At 42.7% G+C, this 27,137-nt stretch overlaps 1 protein-coding gene across 1 annotated transcript in view; it reads right to left on the reverse strand.

The window, feature by feature from the left end:
• The window catches only part of cul4b (cullin 4B), a 40,355-nt gene extending 16,535 nt beyond the window's left edge, over positions 1-23,820 (reverse strand). Inside the window, exons 1-7 of the mRNA XM_060927704.1 lie at positions 22,918-23,820; positions 16,354-16,469; positions 16,015-16,118; positions 15,845-15,914; positions 14,563-14,636; positions 14,302-14,464; positions 9,667-9,756 (exon numbers count right to left, since the gene is read on the reverse strand). Coding sequence (XP_060783687.1) covers positions 9,667-9,756; positions 14,302-14,464; positions 14,563-14,636; positions 15,845-15,914; positions 16,015-16,118; positions 16,354-16,469; positions 22,918-23,338 — 1,038 coding nt within the window. The 5' untranslated portion in view covers positions 23,339-23,820. The remainder of the gene's footprint in view (positions 1-9,666; positions 9,757-14,301; positions 14,465-14,562; positions 14,637-15,844; positions 15,915-16,014; positions 16,119-16,353; positions 16,470-22,917) is intronic.
• Between the last annotated feature and the right edge of the window lie 3,317 nt (positions 23,821-27,137).

The raw sequence follows: 27,137 nt of genomic DNA on the forward strand, positions 1-27,137 counted from the left end.
ATAGTTCTATTGCATGCTGTAGTTCTTTTACATAGTGGATCACTGGTGTGAGTGTATACATGCTGTATATAGTTCGTTTACATAGTGGATCACTGGTGTGAGTGTATGCATGCTGTATATAGTTCGTTTACATAGTGGATCATTGGTGTGAGTGTATGCATGCTGTATATAGTTCTTTTACATAGTTATTGGTCATTAGTGTGTGTGTGCATGCTGTATATAGTTCTTTTGCATGCTGTATAGTTCTTACATAGATATTGATCATTATTTTGTATTAACTGTAGAGTTTATGTAATACTTGTATAAAAATCGCTAATTTGGAAAAGTTATGAAAGGGTTAATTAATCCACATTTGATGTATTTGAATGACAAATATAGAGAAAAATGTGAATACCTATCAGATACAGCCAACTTGGTGCATTTAATATCAGTATTTACACTGATATTATTTTTTTTGTATTTTCTTCCATTATTTGGGCATATAGGGCATTAAAGGGTTAATATATTAAATTGCCCAAGGGATATCACCGGGTACCCTCTTAAATCTTGAAGAGCTACCTCAAATCTATAAGATAAAGCAAAAAAAAAAACTTTAACCAAAAATTCTGGGTCCGACCCCATGGCTCCCGGACTACAATCCCATAAATTAGGACAAATAAAACTAACCAATTCAATCATGACAAAAGAAATGGCACTGTATAACCGGAGGATGGGCCTGTCTCTGCCTGTCTGTTCATAGCCATAAATAAATGCTTTAGATAACAGACGATTTCACGCCCACTTATTATTTATTTTCAATATTATACTGGCATAAAATTGAGTCAAAATAATTTCTACTTGTCTTTCAGTCTTCATCCTCACCCTTCATTTGGTTTAGCTTTACTAAAAACTTTGTCAACTGGATATTTAAAAAAATAAAAATGTCTACACACTTGTTAAAATGGAAGGTTTTTTTTTTTGCAAAAAAAAAAAAGTTAAACTAGAATTAAATCATGTCAAACCTTTTTCCACCCTCAATGTGAAATTTCAAAGTATACAAATTAAGTGAAAAATCAAAACACTTCAGCGAAAAATAAAAACGCTACAGTAATTGCACGTGTATACACCCTTTTACAATTGGAGACATGGCTACGTTCTGAATTAAACAATCATACAGCTGTCATCGATAAAACTATTCTGATTAACCTCAAAAATATACAGCATTTGTTTCTGTAGGATTTTCAGAATCACTTTTATTGCCAGGTATGTGAACACAAGGAATTTGACTCCGGTTTCACTTAGGTCTCTAAGTACAAACAGATTAAAAAAAAAAAGTGTAGACAAAAAACAAAAAAGCTATGTACATGTAGAATCTTTTGGTCCAAAATGATGCATAGTGCAAAGATAATTTAGTAAATATAAATATACAGTGTGCACAGAATGACCATATGAGTGTGCAGATATTTCACAGCTAATGTTACTGATATTTGAGTCCAGTTTTAGCTGTTCATCACAGAGACAGCCTGAGGGGAAAAAACAAACAAACAAAAAAAAAACTGTTCTTGTGTCTGGTTGTTTTTGCGTAGTGTTCTGTAGCGTCTCCCAGAGGGGAGAAGTTTAAACAATTTGTGACCAGGGTGTGATGGGTCTGCAGAGATGTTACCTGCCCGTTTCCTGACTCTGGAAAGATACAGGTCTTGGATGGAGGGCAGGCTGACACCAATAATTTTCTCTGCAGACCTTATTGTCCGTTGCAGTCTGTTCTTGTCCTGCCTGGTGACCGATCCAAACCAAACAGTGATGGAAGAGCAGAGAACAGACTGAATGATGGCAGAGTAGAATTGTGTCAGCAGCTCCTTAGACAGATTGAGCTTCCTGAGCTGGCACAGAAAAGTACAACCTCTGCTGGGCCTTTTTGATGATGGTGACTGTGTTGGTCTCCCACTTCAGGTCCCGGGAGATTGTGGAGCCCAGAAACCTGAAGGTTTCAACAGCAGTCACAGTGTTGATGGTGATGGGCGGCAGGGTGGGGGGGGCTCCTCCTAAAGTCCACTGTCATCTCCACAGTTTTGAGCGTGTTCAGCTCCAGATTGTTCTGACCGCACCAACAGACCAGCCGTTCAACCTCCCGTCTGTATGCAGACTCGTCACCGTCTTGGATGAGGCCGATGACCGTTGTGTCGTCTGCAAATTTCAGGAGTTTAACAGATGGGTCTCTTGAGGTGCAGTCATTGGTGTAAATGGAGAACAGCAGTGGGGAGAGCACACCCCTGGGGGGTGTGATAGTGCTGATAGTCCGGGTGCTGGATGTGATGCTCCCCAGCCTCACCTGCTGCTTCCTGTCAGTCAAGAAGTTTATAATACACTGACAGGTGGAGGAGGGCACAGTGAGCTGGGTGAGCTTGGTGTGGAGAATGTCTGGAACGATGGTGTTGAACACCGAACTGAGGTCTACGAACAGGATCCTGGCGTACATCCCTGCAGCGTCAAGGTGTTGCAGGATGTAGTGCAGTCCCACATTGATTGCATCATCCGCTGACCTGTTTGCTCGGTAGGCAAACTGCAGGGGGTCCAGCAGGGGGTCTGTGATGTCCTTCAGGTGTGACAACACCAGTCTCTCGAAGGACTTAATGACTACAGATGTGAGGGCTACAGGCCTGTAGTCATTCAGTCCTGTGATGGTGGTTTTCTTGGGAACCGGGATTATTGTGGAGCGTTTGAAGCATGAGGGGACTTCACACAGCTCCGGGGATCTACTGAAGATCTGGGTGAAGATGGGGGCCAGCTGATCAGCACAGACCTTCAGACAGGAGGGTGACACACCGTCTGGGCCGGGTGCCTTCCTGATCTTCTGTCTGCAAAAAAGCTGACAAACATCCTCTTCACAGATCTTGAGTGCTGGTGTGGGGTCAGAGGCGAGAGGAGGCAGAATAGCAGGGGGTGTAAATGGGTCTTTAAATGTCTGAGGGGTGAGGTGTGAATTTGTCAAATCTGCAGTAGAACACATTCAACTCATCAGCCAGTTGATGGTTCATTGCAGTGTTGGGGGATGGTCTCCTGTAGCTGGTGATATTCTTCAGGCCTCTCCACACTGACGCCAGATTGTTGGCCGAAAGGCTGTTTTTGATCCTTTCAGCATAGCTCCTCTTAGCTGCTTTCACTTCTTTCGTCACTCAGTGCGTTTACATGCACATCCAAATCGAGCTACTGTCGGTAATCGAGCTAAGGGTCCCAGCAGGGGTGCCAGAGAAATCCAATCCTACATGCACACAAGGAAATCGAGCTATTGTGTGAGGTACATTGTGCACCCGAGCCACAGGTGGTGCTACATGCCCCATCGTGTTGGTACACTTCCGGTTGTCGTCATGAAGAAGAGCTATTCAAGAGTATAAACAAAGTTATCAGTTCCGTGTTCACAAGAAGAACGACGACGAGGATAGCAACATCGATATATATATATATATATATATATATATATATATATATATATATATATAAAAAATTCAACTCCTTAAGCTGAATGAGCATGAACTCTATCTCCTCATTGCTCCAGAAGTGCATGTTTCTACTACTGCTGTCATGCCGACCGAGGCTGTTGTGTTTCCCGCTTGTTGTCTCATCACTCGTCACTTCCGGAAGGGGCAGTGCTGAAGTAAGTAGCTCGACTACGTAGCTCGATAGGGTTTACATGCACTAAGTAGCTCGGCTACAATCGCATAATCTAGGTCGCGTAGCTCGATTACGAGAAATCCAGTTCGGTTCGATTTCAGCCGAGCTAAGGTGTTTCCACGGCATTTAGAACTTCGATTTCAGTCGAGCTACGGCAGAAATTCGATCTTCTCTATGTGCATGTAAACGCACTGAGTGTGTTTCTGGCCTGTTTGTACAGGACTCTCTCCCCACTTTTGTAGGCCTCCTCCTTGGCCTGGCAAAGCTGCCTGAGTTTTGCAGTGAACCAGGGTTGGTTGTTGTTGTTGTATGTGCGGAAGGTCTTGGTGGGCACACACACATCCTCACAAAAACTGATGCAAGAGGTCACAGTATCAGTCAGTTCATGCAGGTCTGAAGCTGCAGCCTCAAAAACACTCCAATCAGTGCAGTCAAAGCATGCTTGTAGTTCCACTTTGGCCTCATCGGACCATCTCCTCACCATCTTGACTACAGGCTTGGCAGATTTCAGCTTCTCCCTGTAGGTCGGGATAAGATGAACAATGCAGTGATCAGATAGTCCCAAGGCTGCACGGGGGACAGAGTGGTAGGAGTCCTTTAAAACAGTGTAACAATGGTCCAGAGTGTTAGTGTCCCTGGTGGGACACTTAATGTGCTGTTTATATTTTGGCAGTTCGTGGCTGAGGTTTGCTCTGTTAAAGTCCCCCAAAACAATGAGCAAAGAATCCGGGTGTTTTTTCTCCACATTGTTTATCTGGTCAGCCAGGTGTTGTAATGCCTCAGTAACACAAGCCTGAGGAGGGATGTAGACTCCAACCAGAATAAACTAGGAAAACTCTCGCAGAGCATAAAACAGTTTGCAGTTTATGAATAATGACTTCAGATGAGGACTGTATGATTTGTTTAGAACCGTGACATCAGTACACCAACCTTTGTTAATGTAAAAGCAGACTCCGCCTCCCCTCGTTTTCCCCGTGAGCTCCGTTTCGCGGTCCGCTCGGTGCAGGTGAAATCCAGGCAGGTGGAGAGAAGTGTCCGGGATGTGCTCACTGAGCCAGGTTTTGGTGAAGCACAAGGCAGCAGATCTGTTAAAATCCGTGTTAATTGAGTTGAGGAGCAGCAGTTCGTCCATCTTGTTGGCCAGAGAGCGGACGCTAGCCAGGTGAATAGACGGGAGCGCAGTGCGAAACTCCCACTGCCTTAGCCTGACGAGCGCGCCGGCTCGATTCCCCTGGTGTCTCCGGCGACCTCGGCGGAGACCACAGAGAGCTGCTGCTCCTCCAACATGTAGCTCTGGAAAACTTTCCAGATCGATGAAAAAACTTTACTGGTGGTTATTCCAATGTTTATGAGTTCTTCTCTGGAGTATGTGACCAGAGAAGAAGCGCAAGAAACACAACAAATACACAAAAATGTAGAAAGTGCGAGAGAGCGAAGTACCGAGGAAACCGTCCGTGGCGCCATCTTAAATTCTTGACATCATCTTGGTTTCATCTGACTGCTGAAGCCATGGTCCACAAAGAGCTTACAAAGCCTGTATGTTATCACAGTTGTTGAAAAGATATCAGATCAGAGGGGTACAAAATAATTTCCAAATCATGAGCTGTACCCATGGAACACCATAAAGCCCATCATCAACAAGTTGAAAAAATGAGGCCCTACAGTGATCTCACCAAGAACAGGATGTTCCTCCAAAATTTACAAAAGGACAACAGAACAACTTACCAGGGAGTCTGCTAGGAGGCCTACATTACAGGAGCTGCAGGAATATCTGACAAGTACTGATCTCTGCATGTAACAATAACCTCTCGCATTCTTCACACGCCTGGGCTATGGAATAGGGTGGCTTGAAAGAAGCCTAACTAAATCACCCCAAAACCATGTGTCGAAATGTGTTATGGTCTGATGAAAACCAAAAGGTATAATAATTCCAAAAGGTTTGTTTGCGCACGCACCCCAAAAAAAATAAAAATAAATAAATAAAAATTACCAAAAGAACACTATACCAAAAGGTGAAGCATGGTGGTGGCAGCCAGGCTTGTAGTACTCAAGTCCACCTCATGCCCTAATTTTAAAGGGCATATCACGGGTAAATTCAGGAGCAAGATCAGTGTAATTCTCCGATTTTATATTAAACTTTGGTCAAATATGTGTCACATTTTGCATTTTGTGCATTTTTTTACCTTGCGCAATACCAGAAAAATTCAGTTGAAATCAAGCCGTTTGAGGCGAATTGGTCTGCCTCTGAAAAAACTTGGCATTTGGATTTCCCGGCAAACGATCTGTGTGACATCACGTGCGGGACGCCTCCTTCTGAATCCTACGTCAGCGCTGGTTTATGAGAAAATGACTTGGTGGTTTTCTGCAAATTTCTTCAACGTTATCGCGTAATTATTAAAATGGTTAACATACAGTATGTATCGTAGGAGGGTGTAGCAACACCAATCATGATGGGATTAGTACTCATCGTTTTCCAAAAGACCGGACAGCGAGAGAGAAATGGGAGCGCTTGGTCTACACAGGCTGTGCACTGAAACTGTGCAAGCTCTCTCAGCCTGCTGGCGCTTCCACAGGTAACATCACGAATCCGGCTCCAGACTCCCTTGGGAGGTTTCCAGATGCATTTTGTTATTTTATTTTTTTCTGCTGTAGACAGATGGCCTTGTGCAAAATTACCCTTCTGGATGAGTGTGTAAAGGGACATACTTTCATATTAAAAAAAAAAAAAAAACGAAATTGGTCCAGGATATCAAATCAAATCAAGTTTATTTGTACAGCGCTTTTAACAATAAACATTGTGGATATGCATTTTAAGGACTCATGACTTGATTTAGACTTGTAAATTGGAGACGAGGACTCGGATTTTTTCTTTTTTGTAACATGCTGTAATAATTTGGCATAAGATATTTATATCTACATTAATTTTTGTACTAATTTCATGCAAGTGTGTCACACCTGCGTGCCTTGCCACGTTCATCAGATAGACTCCTGGGCGTGCGCCAAGCGGACGCTCACGTATGCGCTGTAAACAACTCACACCTGCACAGGAGTAAGGTGCAATCAGCGCGGCTATATTAAAAAAAAAAAATGTGAAACCGCACGCACTTTGCAAAGTACTGAGTTGCATTGCTGACACGTTACCAAGCTTTATTTCCTTGTTTGGTTTCCTGAGATACATACCAGATTGATGGCAACATTGAATTTTGTAAAACATATGGTGCGGTCAGAACAATCTGGAACTGAACACGCTCAAAACTGTGGAGATGACAGTGGACTTTAGGAGGATCCCCCCCACTCTGCTGCCCATCACCATCAACACTGTGACTGCTGTTGAAACCTTCAGGTTTCTGGGCTCCACAATCTCCCGGGACCTGAAGTGGGAGACCAACACAGTCACCATCATCAAAAAGGCCCAGCAGAGGTTGCACTTTCTGCGCCAGCTCAGGAAGCTCAATCTGTCTAAGGAGCTGCTGACACAATTCTACTCTGCCATCATTCAGTCTGTTCTTTGCTGTTCCATCACTGTTTGGTTTGGATCGGTCACCAAGCAGGACAAGAACAGACTGCAATGGACAATAAGGTCTGCACAGAAAATAATCAGTGTCAACCTGCCCTCCATCCAAGACCTGTACCTGTCCAGAGTCAGGAAACATCTCTGCGGACCCATCACACCCTGGTCACAATCTGTTTAATCTTCTCCCCTCAGGGAGGCGATATAGATCACTGTAAGCAAAAACAACCAGACACAAGAACAGTTTTTCCCCCCCTCAGGCTGTCTCTGTGATGAACAGCTAAAATCCAGATTCATATATCAGTAATATCACTTGCAATACATCTGCACACTCATATTGTCATTCTGTGCTCACTGTTACTCATATTTATACTTATTTATATTTACTAGTGCAGTCAAAGTTAACGCGATAACGCGTTAACGCGATCTCAATTTAACACGATTTTAAAAAATAGTGCCATTAACGCAAATTCTAATTTGGCCCTGCGAGTCACCCGTAGTTCCTGTTGAGGCTTGTCGCGCGCTGCTTCAATAAGAGTACGTGTGAGTGATGGAGAAAGGCACAGACATATAAACATCCTCGCCGCCATATTGGATGGGGCAAAGTGGAGAATAAAGATGCCTCATTCATGTGCTGCGTTTAACTGTACCAACAGGTTTACTGTCCAAACGAGATCACATGGGATTACCTTTCACAGGTGAGACTGGAAAAATACTGTTCCTTCAGTCTTCAGTTTCCCAGCTCATCTCCACCGGGGAGGTGTAGAGTTATAAGCAGTGAGAATTAGATAATACAGCGCCACACTATGATGAACGTTTTTGAACGTATGATGAATGTTTTTATTTTTGTTAACTGTTTTTTTCTTCTTTTATGGCAAATACTTCTTTTCAAAAGAAACTAATGAAGAGTAAAATAAAACTTTTTTTATTTTCACAGTGATATGCACTTTATTTTTCATCCCTTGGTTTTCTCATCTAATATGGAAGTTATGGATGTCAGTGGCTGTGACAAGACGCGTTATGCTCTGCAATAAAAAAAATTAAAAAAACCATTGGTACAAAGCAAGCCCATTCACTTTTTTATGCTGATAAGAGAATTACAATGGTTTTTCATGTGACAAAAATGTGCGATTAAATTGCGATTAATCGCGAGTTAACTATTGGCCCTTTTCCACTACCCTTTTTCAGCTCGCTTCAGCTCACTTCAGCCCGACACGGCTCGCGTTTCGACTACCTCAGAACAGCACGACTCAGCTCGTTTCAGCCCTGCTTAGCACCCAAAACTCGCACGGTTTTGGAGTGGGGCTGAAGCGAGCCAAACCGAGCCAAGTGAGGCTAGGGGCGTGAGGAGACACTCCCCTGTGCACTGATTGGTGAGGAGGCGTGTCCTCACATGCCCACACACGCCCCGCAAGCACGCTGGGATCTGTAAACACCGTAAACCCGGAAGAAGAAGAATTATGAGAATTTCTGAAGCCTTATGCGCCTCGCCTCATCTATACGCTCTTGCCAGTATCTGTTGGCGTTGTCGGTGACAACAAGCCACAGCACCAAGACCAGCAACACTAACGACTCCATGTCCTCCATGTTTATTGTTTACTCTCCGGGTCGCGAGACTACCGCTTAAAAGATGACTGATGTCACTGTTTGTGCCGCCTAACGACATCACGTGACGTCCACCCACTTTCGCTAACTCCACCCAATGTGTCCACCCACTTCCAGCCAGCACGGTTCAGCGCGGTTGTAGTCGAAATGCAACTCCAGCAGCCCCACTCAGCACGGCACGGCTCAGCCCGACTCAGCCGCGTTTGTAGTGGAAAAGCGGCATTTGACAGTCACGACATTAATCGCGATTAAATATTTTAATCGCTTGACAGCACTAATATTTACTATTTCATCTTTGCACTATGCACCATATTGCACCAAAAGGGAAAATCCTTTCTGTGATGAACAGCTAAAATCCAGATTCATATATCAGTAATATCACTTGTAAAATATCTGCACACTCATACCATAATTCTGTGCACACTGTACACTTTATATCCATACTTGACTTACTTTGCACCTATTGCACCATTTTTTTCTGTTTGCTTGTTTTGTGTATACGCTTTTTATCTGTTTTGTACTATGAGAGCTAAGTGAAACCTGAGTCAAATTCCTCGTGTGTGTCCACATACCTGGCAATAAAAGTGATTCTGATTCGAAAGGATGTACACACTTATGGAACCATTTTATTTTCAGGTTTTTCTCCCCCCTAAAACACCCACACCTTTGTTTTTCAATTTATTTTTATACCTTGCAATTTCACATTAAGGTGGGAGAAGATCTGACACTTTTTTTTCCCTTTTTACTTCACAAAAACCTGCTGTTTTAACAGGGGTGTACGGACTTTTCATATCCACTGTACATATTGACCATTCTGTGCTGCACAATACAGACGGGACAAATATTTGTGCAAATATCCAGAATAAATCTCTAAAAACAGACACTGTAAACATGTACTTCACCTCTCTTTCCTGCATCAGCCTCTGACCTTCTGCAGCATACAGCCGATTTGTCTCTTCCAGAAAGCGTTGCTCAAAAGAATCTTGATAAATCTGTTCAAACATGAGACATTTAAAGAAATTTCACTTTCAGAACAAGAGCCACAGGTTACAGGAAACATGATGGCAAGAACTGCATGAGCATGAGACGACCTAAAGGATCATAAGCTGTATACGAGGATTAAATTAATTAAGAAAGCATTTAGGAATGAGATATGAATTAAAGATAATCTCTGTAATGATAAAAGATTAGAATTAGGATATGAAGAGGGGATAAACAGATATGGAGAAATATAAAATGATATCAGGACAGGGACTGGATTACCCGAGACATGAGCTACATTTATATGCACACTTTCTTACATCTCATCTCATTATCTCTAGCCGCTTTATCCTGTTCTACAGGGTCGCAGGCAAGCTGGAGCCTATCCCAGCTGACTACGGGCGAAAGGCGGGGTACACCCTGGACAAGTCGCCAGGTCATCACAGGGCTGACACATAGACACAGACAACCATTCACACTCACATTCACACCTACGGTCAATTTAGAGTCACCAGTTAACCTAACCTGCATGTCTTTGGACTGTGGGGGAAACCGGAGCACTTGGAGGAAACCCACGGGGAGAACATGCAAACTCTGCACAGAAAGGCCCTCACCGGCCACGGGGCTCGAACCCGGACCTTCTTGCGGTGAGGCGGCAGCGCTAACCACTACACCACCGTGCCGCCCATGGCTAATATTTTCCTATCAAATGAATTAGGAGTTCTACACCACCTCCCTCAATCGGATTAAATTCTTGATTGGAATGAAATATCCTAGCTGTTTTCATGACAAAAATTTCACTCCGATCGAGCTTGAATCTGATTATTAGGGTCCATGTAAATGTAGCTATGGATAGGAGTAGAGATAGTGAGAGAAATCGGTTTGGGATACAGACGGGGTCAAGGACAGGCATACAGAACGTTAGAAATAATGATGTTGCAGGTACAACGGTCTTGACGTTTCAGAGATGAAGTTGTACCATAATATATGAAGCACATTTCTATGGATGCAGAAAACCAATTTTATATGGGGTTGTGTATGAATTAACTGACAAAAAAAATTCATTAATCACCTTAACTGTGGCGTATGCTAATCTCTTATCATTATTCCCCATTAAAATAATAATAATAATAAAAGAAACTTGAAATTTGTGGATTTAAATGGCTCTTTCACTCTACATCATCTAAACTGTAACGAATCACACAGACGTAATCTGGAGGCAAAACAATCCATCCCCCCCCCCCCCATTCAGTCTGATGGCTACATTTAGCTTCTTATTATCTGAGCAAGTAACCTGTATGATGCAAATGAAAACCGTCAGTCTGTTTTTCATGTTCTTTAAAGCTGGTTCGACAGCATTGAGCCTGAAAACAGCAATGCGCACAGAGCTGCCGCAGCTGCCCCCAGTGGTTTCCCTACAGTATTAGATTCTACCCAGAAACAGAGGCCTGTTCACTTTTATCTCTCTGCTTTTGGTTTAGTAAACAAATAGACAAATATTAAAAAAAAAAATCCACTGTGATCATATTTCATAATCAACATTATCTACTACACACCAATATTAAAACAGCCCCACACATTTCTTGAAAAGTGAATTTAGCTGTCTCCATGACTAAAAAGATTTTAAAGGTACTGACTGCAAAGTCATCTGAAAAAAAAAAAGTCCAATATTTCACAAGTACAACATCATGCAGACGAGATGCGACCATTCTGATGTGTGAAGGGTCTTTTTTTCTCCGTTTTGGGACCATTTTCCTACCTCTTGGAGGAGCTTTAACTAATTAGCATAACGATGGAACTGCGTCGCACCAAGATGGCGACGCGCAGAAAACATCGTGACACTGCATCGACCTCGGAGAGCTTTCAGTCACAGATATGTAATTTGTGGTTGACGTTCGCAAATAGATCTGTGAAACAAAAGACGAATATATCTTTCCTCCGTTACTGCTTGTGTGTTATCGTTTCTTCCTCTGCAAGAGCAAAATATTAGGTGTAGAACGCCATACTCGCTACCGTGGAGTCGAGCCCATGCATTCTAAGGCTAAGATAGATAAGCACTAGCTAGAATGATTTCGTTATCTGTCCAGAAAAATGGCATCATCTATTCTTGCTCCATCTTGCAGTTGCACTCACTAGGCAGCTTTTCTTTTCCGCTGGCGGGAGAGGAGAGTCCGCCATGTTTGCCCATGCAGACTTGTTTTGGTTAAAACTAGGTCAAACACGCCCCATGGTGGTCACGTGACATTGTTGCTCACTTGCTTTAACAATCTCCAGAATCATAAAACGTAAGACGCGTTTTCTCCCGGTAAAAACATTTACACATAGGATGCACGATGTGCGCAGCATCGTGACATCTCAAAACTCTAGCAGCAACAGAAATCGAACAGTTTCCCCAGAATTCAACTTTCAACAAGTTTCAACAGTACTAAGAGTGAGCTTTAGTCCCCAGCTTGGTTGTGTATAGGACTAGAACACAGGTCCATAATGCAGTAGCCAGGACAAATGATACAAGTTTATACCACAGCACATTTTACTTCTCAAATCTGACAAGTAGTTATTTATTTTTCTATAGCAGCATGGCTCTGACAGTCGTACCGACTGCAAGGCAAATCACAGGTTTATATTAAAAGTGCATATCCTGGACCAATTTTGGTTTTTTTTTTAATATGAAAGTATGTCCCTTTACACACTCATCCAAAAGGGTAATTTTGCACAAGGCCATCTGTCTACAGCAGAAAAAAATAAAATAACAAAACGCCTCTGAAAAAACTTGGCATTTGGATTTCCCGACAAAAACTGATTTTCGTGACGTCGCGTGCGGGATGCCTCCTTCTGAATCCTACGTCAGCGCTGGTTTGTTTATGAGAAAACGACCTGGTGGTTTTCTGCTAATTTCTTCAACGTTATCACGTAATTATTAAAATGATTAAAGTACATATTCTGGACCAATTTAGTTATTTTTTTATATGAAAGTATGTCCCTTTACACACTCATCCAGAAGGGTAATTTTGCACAAGGCTATCTGTCTACAGCAGAAAAAAATAAAATAAAACGCGTCTGGAAAAATCCCAAGCGAGTCTGGAGCCGGATTCGTGACGTTACCTGCGGAAGCGCCAGCAGGCTGCGCGAGCTTTGCACAGTTTCAGTGCACAGCCTGTGTAGACCAAGCGCTCCCATTTCTCTCTCATTGTCCGGTCTTTTGGGAAACGATGAGTACTAATCCCATCAAGATTGGTGTTGCTACACCCTCCTACAATACATCTGTTAACCTCATCTCATCTCATTATCTCTAGCCACTTTATCCTTCTACAGGGTCGCAGGCAAGCTGGAGCCTATCCCAGCTGACTACGGGCGAAAGGCGGGGTACACCCTGGACAAGTCGCCAGGTCATCACAGGGCTGACACATAGACACAGACAACCATTCACACTCACATTCACACCTACGGTCAATTTAGAGTCACCAGTTAGCCTAACCTGCATGTCTTTGGACTGTGGGGGAAACCGGAGCACCCGGAGGAAACCCACGCGGACACGGGGAGAACATGCAAACTCCGCACAGAAAGGCCCTCGCCGGCCACGGGGCTCGAACCCAGGACCTTCTTGCTGCGAGGCGACAGCGCTAACCACTACACCACCGTGCCGCCCACATCTGTTAACCATTTTAATAATTACATGATAACGTTGAAGAAATTTGCAGAAAACCACCAGGTCGTTTTCTCATAAACAAACCAGCGCTGACGTAGGATTCAGAAGGAGGCGTCCCGCACACGACGCCACGAAAATCAATGTTTGCCAGGAAATCCAAATGCCAAGTTTTTTCAGAGGCGGAACAATTCGCCTCAAATGGCTTGATTTCAACTGAATTTTTCTGGTATTGTGCAAGGTAAAAAAAATTGCAGAGAATGCAGAATGTTGCAGATATTTGACCAAAGTTTAATATAAAATCGGAGAATTACACTGATCCTGCTCCTGAATTTACCCGTGATATGCACTGTAAATGCACCTGATCTCATACATTAGTTTATTTAGTAACAATTACACAGCGCCTTATATGACAGATACAGCACATAACCTGATTTTACATGTTTAAAACGTTAATATGGTGAAGGGTTTTTTTTTTTTGCGAGGACAGTTTTTTTTCAAAGGTGTCTCTGGTGTCGGCACTTTATAAAAATTAAAAGGTAAAACAATAACTGAGTTTTCTGACATTGGAAAGCTTTCAGCATGGATGGCTTTGCAGTTCCTCACTGCATCAAAAAGAGAAGCTAGTGAAGGAACAACTATTTATAGCTGCGATAACACAAGTCATAAACTTGCTCCTTGGACATTCCGCAGCATTAAAAGCAACAATAAACCGACAAAATGTATGAAAGGTCATGAAATTTATTCTAAAATGTAGGCACAAACAAAAATTGCAAAATGCTGTGGTATTCGAGGAATCATGCTGTTATAGGAAAATAATCAATTATCCCGTCGTAGACTTTTTTCCTAGAACGGTACACCCTGATGTGTTTTGTTCCTTAGCAGACACACATGGAATGTGGTTTAATGGTACCTGTAGGTCAGACAGCATGCTCAGTAGACTCCTCAGGAGAGAGCGGTCGATAGCCTCGCCGTTGCGTTCTCTCTCGATGAGGAGCAGGATCCCATCAATTGTCTTACTCTGTACTTTCCAATCACTGATGATGTAGAAACGAAACAACTCCAGTCCCATGTCCCTAAAAATAAAATGTAGACTTTTACTAGTCATAAAAAAAAAAAAAACAACTCTGTAGTAATTTTTTTAAACTTCCAGCAAATAGGGAGGGATACATACCAGATTGATGGCAACATTGAATTTTGTAAAACATATGTGCGGTCCAAAAACAAAAATATACTCCTAATCATGATCTGGTAAAACAAAACAAAGCCAAGAACAGAAAAAGAGAGTGACTTAGTTTAAATGTTAAAATGCAAATCGAAAACATGTCAGAAATAAATAAATAAATATATAGAGTGATTCCACGCTTATGGGTACTGAAATGGGGACATGAACTTATTTTTAAAAATTCACCTAAAACCATTTCTTTTTTTTACCATCAGGTCACAAAACATGTAATCTTTAATGAATGATATGTTAAAAGATAACTTTAATTTTCTGAGATGTAATAAAAACATATTTATATGCCAAAGTCAGAACGTAACAGAAGTGTTGTGGACATATATATTCTCAATTTTAACAATGTAGAATTACTTTTTGAAACATAGGAAGGTGATGTTTTAGCAAATATAATTAATAAACATGTGTAGTAGAATAAACATACACATTCTTTCAATAAGATTAACATGGTATATAGCTAGATTGTAATTAATTTGTAACAGACGCGAGATGGGCAATCGTAACAGAAGTAATGTAACAGACATCATTTTGGAACTCATAGGCTTGACTTTGGCATATAAATATGTTTTTATTACATCTCAGAAAATTAAAGTTATCTTTTAACATATCATTCATTAAAGATTACATGTTTTGTGACCTGATGGTAAAAAAAAGAAATGGTTTTAGGTGAATAAGTTCATTTCCCCATTTCAGTACCCATAAGCGTGGAATCACTCATATATATATATATATATATATATATATATATATATATATATATATATAAAAGGAAAAAACAAATCCCATGTTTCTAAGAGTACCCAAAAAGAACAATTGTATCTCAGGATAATATTCTAAATACAAATGCTAAAGGGAAACAGGGAATTTAATATCGGTATGATGAAACAATGCATGCTAATGTCTGCAGTAATATACGGATAGAAAGAAACATCAAGATAAAGCCACTGCAGCAACAAAATTCCAGCTTCTAGTTTTTGATCACCTATAAACACTGTGTTGTTCTCTTTTTAAATGTACTTTACAGTAATATAGAAAATAAATGGTCTAACCAAATAATGACTGCCACTATTACACATCAATATTATACATTTCCCATAAGAGCCAATTATTGTCATTATTAGTCCATCCAAACATGATGGAGAGCAGCAATATTTCCATCGAAAATATTTACAGAAGAATCTATAAACTCAATGGTTTAGTTTCAAGGTGGTTCTCCTACCATCTGTCTACAGTGGTCTTGCCAACATTTGTCTATTTTCTTCAAGAAAAGCACGCTGTCCAGAGAGTCCGTAACAGCAGGGTTAAGAAAAAAGGCATGATGTCAGGTCAGTTACAATTTATCTAACACTGGTTTCATATCACAGCTCGTCAACATGCTGAAAAGGATATTCTCGAAACTCATCGATTTGCGCCTTGATGTGGTCTTCGCATACCACTCTTAGCTGCTTATACAGCTTGGCCGATATCTTATGGGAGCACAAATTCTCAACAGCCTGAAAATATGAAGAATACAGATTTAGTGAGAACACATGCATATGGAAAAACATACTGGAGAGCGTTATTGATATTAATACTGCTGCAGGGACATGGACAAATTTTACAGAAAGTCATGTTATAGAAGGAAATCCAGTAGCCTGGCTGAACAAAGACATCACTTAGCTTAGATGGTGTTGGAAGAGTACGTACACAGGTAGTAACATCTACAACCATGCACGCTTCTTTTCCTACCTGATAGAGCTCCTCTAGATTGTACTTTATTGACGTGCTATTCTGGATGGCCTCCACTGCTTCCTTCAACTTCTGCCATGTCTCACGTGTGTAGTTTTCTGGCAATTTGGGCTTTTCTGTCAAAATATAGAACATTGGATAGAATATAGTGTATTATATGACCGTGACACGTGGTATTAAAAACTACTAACCATTATACCCAGAGGACACTTTTTCGATGGAATAAACACGTATTATTTTCCCTTCTTGTGGGTTTCATAGCATGCAATATTATTAGCATATCGCTTATCCTGTGTGCATTGCGTCACGCTATCCGATAGAGAAATGAGCGTTGAATATGGGTTATGATATTGCATGATCGTCAAGACAGCATGTCATGTGTCAGAGCTGATGAAAATATTCAAAGAGAAAGGTGTTTTGTAAAATCTATAATGGTTCCATCGAATGTGCACGTAGAATAATAAATAGCTGGGTTTTTTATGGTATATCGAATATATTCCATTCAACTAGCATGATACTGAATTTGTCTTCGACTCTTTCAACATCATGTAGTCTGGTTAACACCAGACAATATCACAAGTGAAATATGGTCTGGAATCCGCCTATTGAATTTCTCGTAGGGGAGGCGTGGTTTACGATTGTCAACGGCCGTTTATTGGACGTTGCGAATGTCTATCGTTTGGCGTATACGTAGCCCATGGCCAATCATGGCAGTTGTACCCGGTGACGTAGTTAGAGCGGCGAAGAAGAGAAGGAAAGAGAAAGCAAAACAAAAATAGGAAAACAATAGCACCGGACGATTACTGCCGTTGGTGCAAGACAAATATGAGAGAAGCTGGACCCTCCGTATTTGACATTCAACAGACATGTTTTTCGCTCGCCGCCATGTTAAATGTGATCCGTAAACAGTCCCAAATAAACTACAAGCTTCTGTTTGTCGAGTAGTACGCGTCACCGTCTTTCCACCCCTCCCCACTCTCTGATTGGCTCCCTAACTCAGGCGAGCCTTTAGACCATAGTTTCCATGCTGTCTTTTCAGATCGGAACGATTATGCAAAGCAGCATGGGATTTCCCAGGCTAAACATCATGCCTGATATACCATTCAACGCCAGCCAATATCTCATCTCATTATCTCTAGCCGCTTTATCCTTCTACAGGGTCGCAGGCAAGCTGGAGCCTATCCCAGCTGACTACGGGCGAAAGGCGGGGTACACCCTGGACAAGTCGCCAGGTCATCACAGGGCTGACACATAGACACAGACAACCAGTCACACTCACATTCACACCTACGGCCAATTTAGAGTCACCAGTTAACCTAACCTGCATGTCTTTGGACTGTGGGGGAAACCGGAGCACCCGGAGGAAACCCACGCGGACACGGGGAGAACATGCAAACTCCACACAGAAAGGCCCTTGCCAGCCACGGGGCTCGAACCCAGGACCTTCTTGCTGTGAGGCGACAGCGCTAACCACTACACCACCGTGCCGCCCCACCAGCCAATATTATTTAAGTTAAAAAAAAAAAAAAAGTTACTTATATAAGAATCCAGGTACGTCGAGATGTTTGTTAACCCATTAAGAATTATGAAAAGCCAAAACTGCTCCAGCACTCAATAGCCAATATACAGGGTGTTTCAAAAAAAAAAAAAGATTGTGAAATGATATCAATCTAATAACTTTGCCAATCTGAGGGCAACTGAACAAGAATTTTAACAGTGTGTGTGGAAACTGGTCAAAATTTTATGTTTAATGTTCATTTTTAGGTACAGAAATGCCATTCACCGGAAAAGAAAAGGCGTATTGTGTGTTAGAGTACGCTCGAACAAGACTGTGCAGCGTGCAGTTCTCTAAAAACGCACTAACCGCAATACAAATTTGGACATGGCACAAAAAGTTCAAAGAGGAACGCGGTCTCTCCGTGTGTCTGTGTCTCACAGCCGGCAGGCATATTGAAATTTTATGAAATCGTTCATGGAATCCACATACCTTTGAATTTCTCGTTCAAATTTTGAGGACTAAATCTTACATTAAGCCTCCCAGTTTCTGGGATATTTACATCTCAAATAATATCTTTTTTTTTTTTAAACACCCTGTATTTAGAAAATGTGCAACTATTCTAGAAGAAAAACTCAGCCCTGGATATGGGAGTGATTTTGTATAATTAAGTTGCAATGTGGATTTGTAATGAAAAGGTAGTGTTTAAAGTGCATATCACGGGTAAATTCAGGAGCGAGATCAGTGTAATTCTCCGATTTTATATTAAACTTTGGTCAAACATCTGTCACATTCCGCGCAATTTTTTTACCTTGCGCAATACCAGAAAAATTCAGTTGAAATCAAGCCATTTGAGGCGAATTGGTCCACCTCTGAAAAAACTTGGCATTTGGATTTCCCGACAAACATTGATTTTCGTGACGTCGCGTGCGGGACGCCTCCTTCTGAATCCTACGTCAGCGCTGGTTTGTTTATGAGAAAACGACCTGGTGGTTTTCTGCAAATTTCTTCAACGTTATCACGTAATTATTAAAATAGTTAAAGTGCATATTCTGGACCAATTTGGTTTTTTTAAAATATGAAAGTATGTCCCTTTACACACTCATCCAGGAGGGTAATTTTGCACAAGGCCATCTGTCTACAGCAGAAAAAAATAAAATAACAAAACGCGTCTGGAAAAATCCCAAGCGAGTCTGGAGCCAGATTCGTGACGTCACCTGCGGAAGCGCCAGCAGGCTGCGCGAGCTTTGCACGGTTTCGGTTCACAGCCTGTGTAGACCAAGCGCTCCCATTTCTCTCTCATTGAGTGTGTTTACATGCACATAGAGAAAATCGAATTTCTGCCGTAGCTCGACTGAAATCGAAGTTCTAAATGCCATGGAAACACCTTAGCTCGGCTGAAATTGAACCGAACTTGATTTCTTGTAATCGAGCTACACGACCTAGATTATGCGATTTTTGCCGAGCTACTTAGTGCATGTAAACCCTAGCGAGCTACGTAGTCGAGCTACTTACTTCAGCACTGCCCCTTCCGGGAGTGACGAGTGACGAGACCACAAGTGGGAAACACGACAGCCTCGGTCGGCATGACAACAGTAGTAGCGAGCAGCAGAAGAGGTCAGGAGGAACAAACAAAGAAGAGAAAATGGCGAGCAGAAACGTGCACTTCTGGAGCAATGAGGAGACAGAGTTCATGCTCATTCAGCTTAAGGAGTTGAATATATTAAAAAACACGCAATGGAGAACACGGAGCTGATAACTTTGTTTATACTCTTGAATAGCTCTTCTTCATGACGACAACCGGCAGTGTACCAACACGATGGGGCGTGTAGCGCCACCTGTGGCTCGGGTGCACAATGTACCTCACACAATAGCTCGATTTCCTTGTGTGCATGTAGGATTGGATTTCTCTGGCACCCCTGCTGGGACCCTTAGCTCGATTACCGACAGCAGCTCGATTTGGATGTGCATGTAAACGTACTGATTGTCCGGTCTTTTGGGAAACGATGAGTACTAATCCCATCATGATTGGTGCTGCTACACCCTCCTACGATACATCTGTTAACCATTTTAATAATTACGTGATAACGTTGAAGAAATTTGCAGAAAACCACCAGGTCGTTTTCTCATAAACAAACCAGCGCTAATGTAGGATTCAGAGGGAGGCGTCCCGCACGCGACGTCACGAAAATCAATGTTTGCCGGGAAATCCAAATGCCAAATTTTTTCAGAGGCGGACCAATTCGCCTCAAATGGCTTGATTTCAACTGAATTTTTCTGGTATTGCGCAAGGTAAAAAAAAAAAAATTGCTGAGAATGCAGAATGTCTCATCTCATCTCATTATCTCTAGCCGCTTTATCCTTCTACAGGGTCGCAGGCAAGCTGGAGCCTATCCCAGCTGACTACGGGCGAAAGGCGGGGTACACCCTGGACAAGTCGCCAGGTCATCACAGGGCTGACACATAGACACAGACAACCATTCACACTCACACCTACGGTCAATTTAGAATCACCAGTTAACCTAACCTGCATGTCTTTGGACTGTGGGGGAAACCGGAGCACCCGGAGGAAACCCACGCGGACACGGGGAGAACATGCAAACTCCACACAGAAAGGCCCTCGCCGGCCCCGGGGCTCGAACCCAGGACCTTCTTGCTGTGAGGCGACAGCGCTAACCACTACACCACCGTGCCGCCGAATGCAGAATGTGACAAAGTTTAATATAAAATCGGAGAATTACATTGCTCTCGCTTAGCACGCATCATTTCCCACATTGCGCTCAGGCGACAATTCCATATTTCAAACTTGGTCTCCACTAGTCTGGTTAACACCAGACCATATCACAAGTGAAATATGGTCTGGAATCCGCCTATTGAATTTCTCGTAGGGGAGGTGGGGTTTACGATTGTCAACGGCCGTTTATTGGACGTTGCGAATGTCTATCATTTGGCGTATACGTAGCCCATGGCCAATCACGGCAGTTGTACCCGGTGACGTAGTTAGAGCGACGAAGAAAGACTGTAACGCCAAACGCTGTTCTTTTTTTAAAACAAACTTTCGCTCTAAACTATTCAGAACAGTGTCTCAAGCTTGATCGAAAGTTTGGTTCGTATCGCTCGCCGCCATGTTAAATGTGATCCGTAAACAGTCCCAAATAAACTACAAGCTTCCGTTTGTCGAGTAGTACGCGTCGCCGTCTTTCCACCCCTCCCCACTCTCTGATTGGCTCCCTAACTCAGGCGAGCCTTTAGACCAGGGGTCTTCAATCCTATCCGCAAAGGGCCGGTGTAGCTGCAGGCTTTCATTACAGCCAAATTGGAGGCTCACTTGATTGTTGATTGGAGACAAGGGTGAAATGATTAAACAAGTGAAATCAGGTGTAGCTCCTGCTTGGTTGGAATGAAAGCCTGCAGCCACACTGGCCCTTTGTGGATAGGATTGAAGACCCCTGCTTTAGACCATAGTTTCCATGCTGTCTTTTCAGATCGGAACGATTGTGCAAAGCAGCATGGGATTTCCCAGGCTAGCGCTATGTTCACACTGCAAGGCTTAATGCTCAATTCCGATTTTTTTGTGAGGTCGTTCACATTAACAAATATATGCGACTTGTATGTGATCCTCAGTATGAACGAAAAGCGACCTAAAAGTGTTCCGCATGCGCATTGCAGGATACGACGACGTCACACACAGTGAGCATGGCCAGTGTTTACGGAAGTAAAACCGCCCGGTTGCGGTATGACCCATCCAATCTAGCTTGAATAGCTGCATCCCCCCAAATGGAAATCAGCTCCCTAACCTCTCCGTCCTTCCATTGAGAAGATTCAGAACCTTCACAGCCCGAAGCGTCCCTCGCATTGATGTCATGCGCAGGGGCGCAGATACGTTTTTTGAACTGGGGGGGACAAAGCTGCCAGCAAACCAACCCCAACCCCGATATGCCTGTCAAACTTGTTGTGGGTTACCATAGCAACCAAGCTCGAGCTCGCAACCTGTGCAGTCTGCGCAGCTCAACCAACCGAATATCAGTCTTTGTTTTGTTTTATGTGAGTTGTTGCAACTATGTATACACTGCCGTGCACCTCAATAAACCGAATGGTAATTAGTCTTTTGATTTTTCCGTGAGGTTTGCCTTATGCAAAGAAAGACAGCATAGACGTTTTTTCCTCCCTATAAGTGGGGGGGACCGAACGAAGTGAATTTAAATCTGGGTGGGACGAATCCTACCCGTCCCCCCCTCTATCTGTGCCCGTGATTATGCGCCATGTTGTTGTAACTTTTTTTGAGAGACCCGCCGCCTACCTCAGCGCAGAATAGTGACGTTTGTGGCTTGTTGATGACGTGTAAGTCGGATGAATGCAACCTGGCGGTTCAGACTGAAGTCGCATATGAAAAGAGCGGACAGGAATCGGAATTGGGACCACATATCCAAACGGCCTGGGTCGGATTTGAAAAAAATCGGATCTGTGTCGTTCATATTGTCAATAAAAGATCGGATACAGGTCGCATATGGGCGAAAAGATCGGATTTGAGTCACTTCAGCCTGCAGTGTGAACGTAGCCTAGGTCTCCACGGCCTGTGCACTGAAACCGCTGGCTGGCGCTTCCGCACGTGACGTCACGAATCCGGCTCCAGACTCACGTGGGATGCTGTAGACAGACGGCCTTGGGCAAAATTACCCTTCTGGATCAGTGTGTACTGTAAAAGGAGATTGTTTCATGAATTTGGTCCAGGATATGCACTTTAAGTGTCATCTCGATATTCCAGGCCTTTTATTTGGCACTTCCAGGCCCCTAATAGTCATATTTAGGGTCCAAGTTATCTGATACTATTATTATAACCCAATGATGAATACAGCTGACATGCTTTGGATTATAAACAGTATCATTTTCTTATATATGTGACAACAAACTGTACACACACTCATTCGGGTTCATGTCTAGAATCCTAAGTGTGAATGCAAATGTAGAATTTTCAAAGCGGAAAGAAAGAAAGAAAGAAAGAAAGAAAGAAAGAAAGAAAGAAAGAAAGCAGACATGGCTCTAGAGGCCAGAGGTTTGGGCTCTTTTACCCTTAAAGTTTTTGATCACAAGTTTCTTAGCAGCTCCGGGTTTGCTGTTGGCGAATGTGGCCGATCCGGCGGATTTGGTGAGTCCGTTAGCGTGACCGGAGAAAAAAACGCTCTTAGCCTTGGAGCACGATGCGGTGGGAGACTCCTCTGCCATCTTCACATCCAGCCCTGTGCACTCCGAGCGCTCCTCGAACCGCAACTTCTTCTGGATGTGCTGCGAGCAGGACGCAGAGGAATTACACGCGGCTTTGGGAGATTTCGGAGACGCAGAGACGGAATCAGTGTCCTCCCTGTCCGAGCTGTGGATCTTCCTCTTCCGACAAGGCGTCAGACTGCTGTCGCTGTTCACATCCGAAGCTGCCGCTCTGGCCTCTTGGCTTGGCGCTGGGGGATTAGGGGAAGGTAAACCTGTTGGAAACATGAAAAAAAATAATACAAAAAAAAAAAAAACACAAGTAGGTGATGTGCGAATCGCAATGCTCCTGGACGTGCCGGTGGAGGGGTTTCAGTATTCCTTTGGCCCTTAGTGTGCGGCAAAAATCCGAAACCCAGCGTCCAGTCTCTGTTTAGTATTAAACAGACAATAAATTGAGAACTGTAGCCCTAGTTAGAACCTCTCTTTTCTTGTTATTGCTGGCAGAGGAAAGATGGTTGATTATTGCTTCCTCTTGGACACACGCTTCTTCAAGTGGATTAAAATTCGTCTCTATCCACAAACCACGACAGCTGTACGTTGTAATAGTATTTATATTTCATTTCGCAACTATATTACTGCGTAATATTTCGCGTAATTCCGATGATAAATAGTTAGGAGAAACTTTACAGGCCGATACGTTGACCTACCGGAAGTACTTCCTTTGCTGTTGTGGTTAGCATGTTAGCTCCCGTCTGTTAACTCAGTCGCTGTTCTGTGCGCGTGGGTTTGCCCTGACCTGGGCCTGCCAGCAGGGGGCGCATCAGACTGCACAGCATAACAACACAGCCAAGTTTCATCAAATTAGAGTACAAGTCTCATCTCATCTCAACTCATTATCTGTAGCCGCTTTATCCTGTTCTACAGGGTCGCAGGCGAGCTGGAGCCTATCCCAGCTGACTACGGGCGAAAGGCGGGGTACACCCTGGACAAGTCGCCAGGTCATCACAGGGCTGACACATAGACACAGACAACCATTCACACTCACATTCACACCTACGGTCAATTTAGAGTCACCAGTTAACCTAACCTGCATGTCTTTGGACTGTGGGGGAAACCGGAGGAAACCCACGCGGACACGGGGAGAACATGCAAACTCCGCACAGAAAGGCCCTCGCCGGCCACGGGGCTCGAACCCGGGCCTTCTTGCTGTGAGGCGACAGCGCTAACCGCTACAACACCGTGCCGCCCCTCAGTAAAGTTCTATCTATTGGAACTGAATTCACAGGGCGGCACAGTGGTGTAGTGGTTAGCGCTGTCGCCTCACAGCAAGAAGGTCCTGGGTTCAAGCCCAGCAGCTGGCGAAGGCCTTTCTGTGTGGAGTTTGCATGTTCTCCCTATGTCTGCGTGGGTTTCCTCAACAGTCCAAAGACATGCAGGTTAGGTTAACTGGTGCCTCTAAATTGACCGTAGGTGTGAATGTGAGTATGAATGGTTGGTTGTCTCTGTGTCAGTTCTGCAATAACCTGGCCCCTTGTCAAGGCTCCAGCTTGCCTGTGACCCTGTAGAACAGGATAAAGTGGCTACAGCTAATGTATGGAAAGTTACTTTACTTATTGACCAAATAGCCCGCACATACACACAGATTTTTGCACTTTATTTATCAGTTTAACAACTTTATGGCTGTGCATTCCAGTTATAGCAGGCAAATTGCTAAAATCTTACTGATCACGTTACACATTTAACATAAAAACAAACAAAAAAACATGCATTTTTGGCACTGACCGAGTTCTAGATTCACATAGTCTTTTCCTCTAAAAGAGAAACAGTTTATAGGTCTATTGTTATATGTAGGGAGACATATAACTTTTTAATCTGTAGGCAAAATACATATGAAAAACACATGCAGATGAAGTATGAAAGCCCAGTCTGTAATCATGAACTCTTGCCCTGTTCTTCTCCATCTTCTCCCACAAACACTTCTGAAACACCACTGTACCTCACAGCTCTGGGATAAAAATTGTATGTTCAATATCATATTGATACATTCGTCTCTCATATATATATATATATATATATATATATATATATATATATATATATATATATATATGAGTGATTCCACGCATATGGGTACTGAAATGGGGACATGAACTTATTTTTAAAAATTCACCTAAAACCATTTCTTTTTTTACCATCAGGTCACAAAACATGTAATCTTTAATGAATGATATGTTAAAAGATAACTTTAATTTTCTGAGATGTAATAAAAACATATTTATATGCCAAAGTCAAGCCCATGAGTTCCAAAATGATGTCTGTGACATTACTTCTGTTACGATTGTCCATCTCGTGTCTGTTACAAATTAATTACAATCTAGCTATATACCATGTTAATATTATTGAAAGAATGTGTATGTTTATTCTACTACACATGTTTATTAATTATATTTGCTAAAACATCACCTTCCTATGCTTCAAAAAGTAATTCTACATTGTTAAAATTGAGAATATATATGTCCACAACACTTCTGTTACGTTCTGACTTTGGCATATAAATATGTTTTTATTACATCTCAGAAAATTAAAGTTATCTTTTAACATATCATTCATTAAAGATTACATGTTTTGTGACCTGATGGTAAAAAAAGAAATGGTTTTAGGTGAATTTTTAAAAATAAGTTCATGTCCCCATTTCAGTACCCATAAGCGTGGAATCACTCATATATATATATATATATATATATATATATATATATATATATATGGAATATATTTATTTAGGATAGCTCAGTTATGCACACAGTTCACAATCTCACAAATTGCCACCATGAACATCTTTCCAATGGGATCCTCATACAGTCATACACACACAAACCTAACCGCATATCTTTGGGGGAAACCTGAGCACCCGGAAGAAATCCACGCAGACATGGGGAGAACATGCAAACTCCACACGAAAAGGCCCCTTTGGCCACTAAGCTCAAACCCAGAACCTTCTTGCTGCGAGGCGACAGTGCTACCCACTACACCACTGTGCCGCTATTTGTTGAGGAATAAACAGACAAACAAAAGGCTGGTGGACCTGCAGGCATTCATTACAGCCAAATAGGAAGTGCACTGATAGCTGATCGGAGATGACGGTAAACTGATTAAACGAGTGAAATCAGGTGTGACTCCTGCTCGGCCTGAAGCCTGAGACACATGGGCCTTTGTGAATATGACTAAAGACTTCCATAACAGGGTGGCACGATAGTGTGGTGGTTAGCACTGTCGCCTCACAGCAAGAAGGTCCTGGGTTCGAGCCCAGCGGCCGGCGAGGGCCTTTCTGTGTGGCGTTTGCATGCTGTCCGCGTGGGTTTCCTCCGGGTGCTCCAGTTTCCCCCACAGTCCAAAGGCATGCAGGTTAGGCTAATTGGTGGCTCTTAATTGACCGTAGGTGTGAATGTGAGTGTGAATGGTTGTCTGTGTCTATGTGCCAGCCCTGCGACGACCTGGCGACTTGTCCAGGGTGTACCCCACCTCTTGCCCGTAGTCAGCTGGGATAGGCTCCAGCTTGCCTGCGACCCTGTAGGACAGGATAAGCGGCTACAGATAATGGATGGATGGACTTCTATAACTTTCTATTACTAAGCCTGACCATTCAACTTCAGAAATCCCCACCTGTGGGGGATTTGCTGTGAACATTGAGCTCTATATAAAATCTGGAGAGCTCATAACCTATTCCCCATTGTAGAGACGAGTGAAGCCATCTAGCCGCCATATTACCACTCCCATCGCGTGTATTTGACTTGTGTTAAACTGTGGTATCTGATCAAATTTGCCCCCAAAAAAGTATCTCCTGACTTTTTTCCCTTTTCATTACCTCCTCTTATTTTCTCAACTTTACCCACATTCCTTACATCTCTTTATAGCGCTCCCCTTCACTGCTATTGCTTTTTTCTTTTCCAGTTCAGTCTCTGATCTTTTTTTTTTGTTTGAATGGCTCTTTTTTACGACTATAATTACTTTTACAGAGATTATTTTACTTTTTCTCTTAGACAGTGTATCTTTCTCTTTCATATATTTCTTCCTTATATATATATAT

The sequence above is a fragment of the Neoarius graeffei genome, chromosome 8 (assembly GCF_027579695.1).
Source record: "Neoarius graeffei isolate fNeoGra1 chromosome 8, fNeoGra1.pri, whole genome shotgun sequence".
Taxonomy (NCBI): Eukaryota; Metazoa; Chordata; class Actinopteri; order Siluriformes; family Ariidae; genus Neoarius; species Neoarius graeffei.